General features: G+C 35.6%; 2 protein-coding genes across 4 annotated transcripts; both read left to right on the top strand.

The window, feature by feature from the left end:
* The first annotated feature begins 1874 nt into the window (after positions 1–1874).
* Positions 1875–6568, top strand: LOC140967021 (galactokinase-like). The gene is made up of 13 exons (XM_073427355.1): positions 1875–2274; positions 2369–2553; positions 3421–3467; positions 3724–3818; positions 3902–3984; positions 4076–4144; positions 4254–4439; positions 4576–4710; positions 5023–5157; positions 5269–5339; positions 5512–5589; positions 6059–6200; positions 6293–6568. Exons 1-13 carry the CDS (start codon positions 2112–2114, stop codon positions 6401–6403), a joined length of 1500 nt encoding a protein of 499 aa, XP_073283456.1. The 5' UTR covers positions 1875–2111; the 3' UTR covers positions 6404–6568.
* A 738-nt stretch (positions 6569–7306) lies between these two features.
* LOC140967004 (uncharacterized) lies at positions 7307–9615 on the top strand. Of its 3 annotated transcripts, none has more exons than XM_073427351.1 (4): positions 7307–7688; positions 8078–8755; positions 9067–9232; positions 9333–9615. In XM_073427351.1, exons 2-4 carry the CDS (start codon positions 8239–8241, stop codon positions 9334–9336), a joined length of 687 nt encoding a protein of 228 aa, XP_073283452.1. In that variant the 5' UTR covers positions 7307–7688; positions 8078–8238; the 3' UTR covers positions 9337–9615. The 3 variants fall into 3 exon arrangements, with proteins under 3 accessions (XP_073283452.1, XP_073283440.1, XP_073283448.1); XM_073427339.1 differs by having other exon boundaries at positions 7307–7694; XM_073427347.1 differs by having other exon boundaries at positions 7307–7708; positions 8093–8755.
* The last annotated feature ends 431 nt before the right edge of the window (positions 9616–10046 follow it).

Below are 10046 nucleotides of genomic sequence, written 5' to 3'. Positions count from 1 at the left end.
TCCGAGACGTAAAATGACCATTTTACCCTTGGACCCCAAACTTTCCATTTTTGACCTTTTTCTTATTTTTCTTGGCTCGAGCCTATCCCGAACCATCATATAAACTTATTTTCGACTTCTAGTAATTTTCTTAAACGTAAAACGAGCTTCTCTATTTATTCAACTTAATAGCTGAACTGTAATTCCATTTCGTATCCCGATTGAACTCAAAACTTAATAACTTTTTACCAAACTTGAAACGTCACTTACTTGACCCTATCCTTCCCTCGTGAGCAATGAGCAAACCCATGTAGACCCACGGTTCGACATGTTTCCTGCCCTAAACCATCCACGTACCCTCTCTTTCTAAGTCCAAGCTGCGGCTCTCCTTCTCCCGTAGCCACCATCGACCAGCCTTCGAGCCACGCCTACCCCGACGCCTAGCCACCCTCTTGGGCCACCGTAGACACTACTGGACCAGACATACGCCGCACGCCCAGCCTTAGAAGATTTAGAACGTGCCTTTGCATTAAAAAACGCTCGAAAATTTGATCGTCAGCGTGGGTTGCGAAGAGGAGTGAACGGAAAGTGACTAGCCTTCAAAATTTACCTTGAAATTTTCGAAAACTCGATGTGTGTGTTGTGTGTGTTTTTGGCTGCCCTTGGAGTATAGAGCCCTATGTTTTTTATTTTATAATTTTCGAATTCTAGGGTTTTTAAGGTTTTTGATTTAGGAATAATTAAGTCCATTAATCTTAGGCAAATTAGGTCCATTTAATTTTAAAATAAAAGTTTATTAAAGAATATTTTAAAAATAAAAACTTTTGAGCTCTTAAAAGTCATTCGTTTGACTAAAATCGGCTTCTCGGATAAAATAAGGCTCGACTCGTAAAATAATTTGGACTCTAGCACTTTCAGAAAAATTTCATCATATTTAATCATATTATTGAGCCTTAAAAACATTTATCGAAAAAATATTTTCATCATGATCGTCCCCGCTCTCTTTTTCCCAGGCTAATATCAAATATTCGGACAAAATCTTTAATTTCATGAAAACATGCAATTTAAACATTTAATAATATAAAATATATCATTTAAGCATTTTAAATTAATTGAATAAAATAAACAATCTATTTAAATAATTTTCATGCATGTGGTTTACGTATATTGATTTCCGGGCATACATCAACACACTATACAACATATTCAAACTATTATCTTCTTCAATTATTTCATTATCCCCAAAAATCTTAAAATCAATATTTTAAATTTTCTTGACAAATAATCTCAAAACTAACCGATACAGATTTTTCTATACTACACATTCAGTGTTTTTCCTCATATTGTGGTTAAATTCTGACTTTTAGATAACGACCTATGATGTCGAATTCTACTAAATACTAAAGATTTACATGATCTAAAAAATGAAGAAAACTACTTCAAAGACCACGCGATTATGCATTGAACTATCATAACCACGTAGTCTAATACACTTTCAATTTTTAATTTTATTTTTGACAAATGTCCGGGCCAATATTCCTCACTCCTCTTTTATAAAGTTACCAGTATGATGATGCCTGTAACTTTCGGTAGATCATGCAAATTGGCATATCCTGAATCACAACCATATTAAAAATACTATGAAAAAGTTATTAATAATCCAGGTGGGACACAAGAAACTGTAAAATAATAGTAATTGCAAGCATGCGCCCAGTGTCCCAACGTGAATGGACTCTGATCAAGACAAAGTTTTGAACTTTTTTCTGATTCTTGAGAGAATAATTCCCAACAACTCCATTGAAAGTGACTAGCCTAATCGCAGGTGTAAAAATCTACATCGTAACTCATTTATTATGAACGTTAATATGGACTTTGTATTTCCCTAACGTTAATCGTTGCAAATTAATAAGTTTTGTTAAAAGATGACTTTTTCTTTAATTCCCACAAAAAGGTTGCTACTTTATCGCTCCGATCGCAACAAACCTTGTGAAAAACAACCCACAAAACTCCAAATTCCATTATCTACTCTCTGTTTATAGTAGTGACGAGAAACCTTTGCTTTTGCTTCGACCCCTTGAGCGAAACCCATAAATTTCTTTTCTTTCATAGAAGAAGATTGCTCAGAAGAATAAATGGCGGTACACGATGAGCTGCCTGTGCCCATTTTAACTTCTCTGGAACCCGTTTACGGGTCCGGGCCTCAGCTTAAAGAAGCAGAACTCCGATTCAATCGCTTGAGATCCAAGTTCGTCGAGTGCTTTGGGCACACCCCTGATATCTACGCTCGATCCCCTGGTATTTATTGATAAACATGCCTGCAAATCAAGTTGTTTTTATTGATTATGGAAGTCAATATATATTTTCAATTCTTGGGTTTGATTTTTTGAAGGGAGGGTGAATTTGATAGGGGAGCACATAGATTATGAAGGTTATTCGGTGTTACCTATGGCGATCAGGCAAGACACGATCGTGGCCATACGAAAATGCGAGTTGAATGAGAAGGAGAAAGGTCTAAAGATTGCGAATGTGAATGACAAGTACGCCGTTTGTTATTACCCAGCGGATTCTGATCAGGTTAGTGGGGTATTGCTATAAGTTGAGTGTTGGTTTACATGTGTGTTCATTGAAATATTTTTTTTTTTTTTGAGCTTTGTCGTTGATTCATATACCACATGTAACATCGAATTCTGAAATGTTTAGTCATGCTTGGATACAGATTACGAAAATTCCGGTGCAGTCCGATGTAAAATTTTGTTTAGTTCAGTTTAGAATTTAATATCGGTCAGTGTTATTAGCATGAAAATAGGTTCTCTGTATTTTGTTTTTGATGGTCCGGTTTGATCTGAAACTGAATGTACCGAATGCTTACCCCAACACTTGGATAGCATGTGGATTTAAATCTTCAATTTTTTGCGGTGTTACGTTGATTTTTTTTATTGTTTTGAAATGTTTCTTTGAGAATTGAAATTACTAGGCATGTTTTGATCTTTATTGTTTTTTTTTTCGTTTTCATTAATTTGTGTTTGAGTTTGGTGCATAGTTTGAGGTTTCAACAGGGATTTTTTTCCACACACAAGTCTGCATTATTGAGTTGGAAGATATCTTAATCAAAGATTCAAACATGGCATGAAAGTAAAATCTCCGGCTAAATCTTATACTTATGATATTTATGTTATAAAGCCACAAAGTCAATTACGTTTGTGTCAAAACTGTAAATCTAAATTATATATTCAAAATCTATGGAAGGGGTGGTGAAGTTGTGATTCAAATCCTGGCCTCTCTCCAAGTAAACTCAAAACTACCAAAAAAGTTACTTGGCCAGATAGAAGAACCACGTTTGTGTAATATTAAGTTACAATTCGTACGAGCCAAGATTATGCTTGTTTCTTCAATTTTTGGTTATATCATGGCTTGTTAAAATGAGGTATGTCTTGAATGTAGGATATTGATTTAAAGAATCATCGATGGGGTCACTATTTCATTTGCGGGTAAAGAGCTACTTATATTTCTTGAGTTACTTCTTGAACAGACTTTGAGAAGTGCATATTTCTATTTCTCTCAATCACAATTATGTTCAATGCTAAAGGACGATTTGCTTCTTGTTTGCTTCACAAGTGCTAATAACTATTGAAGCGGATGGGATGAAAACTTCGGGATGGAATTTTGATTGTGTTTCTCCAAAGATATTTTAAATATTTTTTAGCTGCCTCTTTCATGAAGATTTCAGCTATTTTCATCTTGAAGGTACAAAGGTTTCTATGAGTATGTCAAATCAAAAGGAAAAGATGCTGGTAAACCAGTTGGACTCGAGGTGGTGGTTGATGGCATAGTTCCAACAGGTATTTTACTCCGAAATTCTGTTAATTTAATGAGTGTCATTTCTTGAATTTTGGATGATATTGTATGTTTATGTTAACTGTAGGGTCTGGCTTATCGAGCTCCGCTGCATTTGTTTGCTCTTCTACAATCGCTATAATGGCGGCATTAGGAATGAACTTTCCCAAGGTGTTGCTCAAAAATCTGATAAAATTTGTTACTTGCCTCTTTTACTGAATAAAATTAATCTTAACCGCATTCTATGATCAAAATATTTCAGAAAGACCTCGCTCAACTTACTTGTGATTGTGAAAGACACATAGGCACCCAATCTGGTGGAATGGACCAGGTATTTTTACTCATTTCTTGAAAGTTCTCTTATAAAATATTTACAGGACCATCGCCAAAATTTATGCAACTTACATATTTTTTTAATTTTTTAAAAATTCATTTGACAGGCTATCTCTGTTATGGCTCAATCTGGCTTCGCAACACTAATTGATTTCAACCCTATTCGAGGCACAGAGGTGCAGTTGCCTACCAGTGGGACGTTTGTAATAGCGCATTCATTGGCCGAATCTCAGAAAGCAGTAACAGCCGCCACTAATTACAACAACAGAGTCGTTGAGTGCCGATTAGCGTCTGTAAGTTCCCTTTTGTTCTATTTTCTAGATAGATATTTTGTTGTGGTGTTTAATTTTTTTAAAATTTCAAATGTATAATTTCATTCTTCATTTTCATGCATGTATACATACTAAACTATTTGTTGGGTTTTCACAGATTGTACTGAGCATAAAGCTTGGAATGAAACCCGAGGAAGCGATAACCAATGTGAAGACTCTCTCAGATGTTGAAGGATTATGTGTGTCATTTGCAAGTACCCATGGATCTTCTGATCCCGTTCTCGCTGTCAAGGTACTGATTTAGTTTTCGGCTTGAGTCATAACATTTAGCGTATTTATTCACAAGCATGGCTTGAAGTTAAGTTTAAATGATCATGTTTAGTAGTTTATCATGAATTATTTTCTTTCAAATGATTATTTATGAGTCGATCCTGAAAAAAAAATGAAGCTGGAGTGGAGCCTTCCTGGTACAGATTCGTTAGACTCGCAAAGTGGTCATTTTACTGTGCATGTGTGTTGAATGCCATATTTGGTATCATAATTTCTCGTAGAAATTGTTACACATAATTCCTTATTTGATTCAAATGGTTCACTGTATTTATAGGAACTCTTGAAAGAGGAACCATACAGCGCTGAAGATGTCGAAAAAATCACCAATCAAAAGCTGCTAGCTATCTTTGCCAATTCTCCTACGAGCTTGGATGTTCTTAGAGCTGCCAAACATTTTAAGTTACACCAGGTGAAATTTTAACTCTGGCTTTTGTTTTATCGAATTTCTGTTGGTTCATTTTAAAGTTTAGCATTAAACGACTTTGTTCTTTGCTGATTATAATACTAAACCATTTTTCAGAGAGCTGCCCATGTTTACTCGGAAGCCAAACGAGTTTACGCTTTCAAAGATACCGTTTCCTCAAAGTTAAGGTGAGAAGAAAACATTAACCACGACAGTTCATTAATAAATACAGAAACGATGATGTATCATGCATCATATTTACTCGAATCCTTAAGCATTATGAAACAAGCTGTTGCACTTTGAACGAATTGATTGGCAGTGGCTTTTGTAAGTTAATTTATAAACATTTTCCAATTGTAGTGACGAAGAAATGTTGAAGAAACTCGGGGACCTGATGAACGATAGCCACTACAGCTGCAGTGTCTTGTACGAGTGCAGGTACTATAAATTCTAGCTTTCATCGATTGCCTATTGGAACACATGCACGGTGCAATGCTGGAGTTTGCTTGAGTTGTTTTAAAACTGTTGTGGATTTATTTGTGGAATAGCTGAAAACATCGATGGGTTTATCTCGCCTTTCCTCCTATATCAGAAGAAACTCATCCTTTCAAGTAGTTCTAGATGTATTCCTGGCTTTTGAAGCTTGTTAACACTTGTGCCTTATTCTATATATCCATCTCACAAAATGATGGAACTTCTTGTTGTATCAAAAGTCATAGTTGTTAACGGAGGTGCAACTTAAATCGTTTACTTAAAATAGCCAAATTGCAATATCGCGCGAGCAACCACACAATTTTAAAAGGGTCAATTGTTGTTATCTGATGTGGTGTAGTGATATTTTTCACCGAATCATTGCCCTTTACAATATACTAACCCATCCCTCATATTAACTCGTGTATTAAACAAGCTGTCCCGAGCTAGAGGAGCTTGTTAAGATCAGTCGAGACAATGGTGCTCTTGGGGCAAGGCTAACAGGAGCTGGGTGGGGAGGTTGTGCTGTTGCTTTGGTCAAGGAGAGCACCGTCCCCCAGTTTATCCTTAACTTGAAGGTACATCGTTTTTCTTACCCCTCAACACATGTACAGAATTTCGTTTCTTTCGCACCCGTGTTGTATTGATATTTATACTTTATCTGCATCAGGAGCAATACTATAAATCAAGAATTGAGAAGGGAGTGATCAAGAAAGATGATGTTGACTTGTACGTTTTTGCTTCCAAGCCATCGAGTGGCTCCGCTATCATAAAATTTTAGCTGCTGCTGTTTCAAAACGAAATGATCGTTATTAGTTTTCAGTTCTTCGGTCCAAAAAAAATAAAGAAAGCATTCTGGCTCTTTCCTTTATTATGAACTGATGAAATGAAGTTTGGTCAAGATTTTAGTTGATCAATGGCAACCAAGACGAAAGTTCTGTTGCAAGTTTGAAATACCTTCTAAATTTTTTATAAACACACACTTACAAATGCGTGTGTGTGTATAACTATAAGCATATCCTTTTGCTATAATAATCGGGCTTAGTATAATCATACTTTTTAATTAAAAAAATAAAAAATTCCAAACAGCTTCCCACATTTTTTAATTATACAAAAATTACTTAATAGTATTTCAATGGAATAAAATTTTGTGTGTGTGTGTGCGCGCGCGCGTGTGTATCCGGAAGATGATCTTTGTATATTTCAAATCAATGCAAAAATATAAAGTTTTACATAATCAGTATGTTTTAAAAAGTACTCATTATTACCTTTTTTTTTGTGTTTAAACACTGATTATAGTATATTCGAAGTACACCAAATATTGAAAATTTGTATTTCAAATCATATTATTATCCAGAGGCAATATTAAATTCTCATTTCATTTTAGTATTAATACAACTTATGTAGGTAAGTAGCAACTTTAAAAAAAACTTTATTAAAAAAAATCTGTTAAAAAAAACCTAAAAAATATCTTAATCGTTGGATCATGGAACCCACACCTGAAACCCATGGCCGGTTCACATACCTAGCACAGCCACACCGGGACCGATCCTTAAATGGGCTGTCGGCTCTTAATGGGCTGGGCCATGTCCCACTAATTTGGGCCATAGACTATTAATCCAATGTCTGCCGAAGTGTTGTCGGTGGAGATATTAGTTTACCAAGAAAATATAACTCGAGATCTCTATTTCAGCTCCCGACGTTTCATCACATGTCATTCTCTCTAATTCAAAACCTCTTTTTCTATTTTTTTTTTTCGTATAAAAATGATCGATAATTGATGAGTTCGATGTGTTATACTGATTATACCAATAATATTTATATTACGTAGGATAAATTAACATTAAAATAACCACTTTCCTCGTTGTTCCAGGAGGCCCAAAACCTCGTGCGTGTATCCCAAGTTGTCTCTGCTCCGCCGTGTACACAGTCAATGCTGCAACTTAAAAGATGAGGGGAGGGGGAAAGATTGAAACTTGGATATCCTATTTCAAGTTTTATTTTATGTCTTCTTAGTGGAATCTTATGTTTCTCGCGTTGCTGGATCTGGGATTCTTGCTCTTTAAGTAAAGGTTTTTACTTTGTTGTGTGTTGGTGCTTAGTTGTTAATGCGAGTGATTTTGATTTTTTTGCTTGTTAATGCATTTTTTGGTAAATTTTGGTGGGTTCATGGTTACCCTTTTTCGTTTATTTTGATGTTGTGTTGCTGCAATACGTGGTTTGACTGCCATTTGTTTTCTCTCTGTATCAATTATTGAGTGTGAAGTTTATATTCTTTCTTTTTGCGCCAAATGAACTACATTTGTAGAATCTAATTTGTTATCTTTATTTTCATATTTATCTGCTCGGTCTGATGTTTATGGTTATTGCATTGTGATTCGCTATATATGATGTGTTCTTGAAGTTTTACTGACCGTTTTCCTCTTTGTTCGACTTTTTTGCTTAATGCACGCAGGATTTTGTTGGGAAGTTTATGGGGCGGTTTGAAGAAATGACTTCGGATTACCTTTTGTTCATGTGATTGAATTTATATATTCTATGTAATTTTGGTTGAATGGTTAGCTGGTTAAATTTGAATTTTGTATTTGCTTGAATCGGAGGAATAAAAGTCCTAAAATGGATCTTACTTCTGTAAAAGAAAGAGACATTGTGATTGATATTGAGACCTGTGTAAATTCAAGCAAAGAAGAAGTGAGTCTTGAAATTTTGGATGATCAAGTTGGAAAGGTGGTATCTTTCACAGCATGTGGTATGCCGATGGTTCTAGAAGAATTGGCGAATGGTGAAATTTCAGCGAGCCTTCCTGTATATGTGAAAAATGTCAGTGAGATTTCTTCAGATTTGGGCAAGAGTGCGAGGAAAGATAGTCGGAAGTCAACGAGTGTTAAAAAGCCTCCTAAACCTCCGCGTCCACCAAGATCTTCGATTGATGCAGCTGATCAGAAGCTTATTAAAGAGATGGCGGAATTTGCCATGATAAAACGTGCTAGGATTGAACGAATGAAGGCGTTGAAGAAAATGAAATCGTCAAAAGCTTCATCATCAGCATCTGCATCTGCTTCTGCTTCATCAAGTGGCAATTTGGTTGCTTTGCTGTTCACCGTTCTGTTTTGTATAGCCATAATTTTTAAAGGTAACGTTTAGCTTGTTTCAAGCTATTACTTTGCTTTACTGATTGCTGAATTTGATTCCTCAATCGGATTGGTATCACTTTCTTAGTCGGGGCTCATGCTGTGACTTGTTGAAAAGGGTATTATTTTTACAACTATCTTAAGATAATTGAAATTATATGCGTATTCTTCTTACAGCTATAGATAACTAAAGACTAAATACGTTTATAACTTGATGCACGATTGAGATGAAAAAGAACTAATCTTGCTAGATTTTACCATCGCAATTGTGGCTATCAGAATACTCACCTGATTCTTTATTGTATTTCATTAGGATGCCACCCTTCAGGAATGCACCCGAGGAATAACACCGCCATTCACGTCCATGGATATTCTGAATCAAGTAGTGAAATAAATGGAAATAGTATTGTGGTTCAAGTTAAAAACCGGAAAAATTTATCCATGGGTAATGCACCCTTGATGAGCGCTGGATCTCCCTTGTATGTTATCTTTCTAATTTCTCTCTCTTAATTATTATATTAACGGATAACCAACTGCTGGTCTGCATGATTGAGCTTACATTTTCTTGGTTTTTTGCAGTTAAATGGAACTGGTGCCTGGTTTAGATTGCAAGGATGAGGGAAGAGAAATATCCGTTGAAACAAGTTTCTTGGGGAAAGATAAGTAAACACTTCACAGTTTCGCTGTTTAAAATTTCCCTCTGAATCAAAAACTACATAGATCAGTTATGCCTTGTATAATGATAGTAAATACTGAAGGGTTGAATAAATTATTGTCCAATCTCTACTGTGTTTTTCCATTAGTATGCCGAATTTGTATTTGACGTTGCAGAGGGAAGCTACCTTTCCCTTTCCTTTCTTGATGCTCTTTTGTCCAAGTTTGCTCCTTTTTCGTTCTCATTTTGATGGAGAATACATTTTGTTAGGCTGAGTGTGAAAGGGGATCGGTTACGGTGACCGGAAGCGCAACAGAAGTTTAAAAATCAAATTTTTATGTAAAAATTTCGGCCACCTCCATATCTTGGTGTAGCAAATACGAAAAAAAACACAAACTATACATAGTGTGTTTAGAAAAATACCTATCAACCTCTTGAGGTTGATGATGGCTCCAACTAAGGTGTAAACACCTTAGCTCTTGTATGGCAAGAACTTCTACAAGCTTCCAAAGAGCACTCCTTGCTCTAAAATAAAGCCCACCACCAACTAGGTAGATCCCCTCATATTTTGCACTAGAAAAATATGAGGATTTTTCTTTGAGAAGTGAGTGTTTTCTCCAACCATTGAAGAACAAAAA

Source organism: Primulina huaijiensis, chromosome 2 (assembly GCF_012295235.1).
Source record: "Primulina huaijiensis isolate GDHJ02 chromosome 2, ASM1229523v2, whole genome shotgun sequence".
Taxonomy (NCBI): Eukaryota; Viridiplantae; Streptophyta; class Magnoliopsida; order Lamiales; family Gesneriaceae; genus Primulina; species Primulina huaijiensis.
The sequence above is the reverse complement of the archived record's forward strand: the minus strand, read 5'-3'. Positions and strand labels throughout refer to the sequence as shown.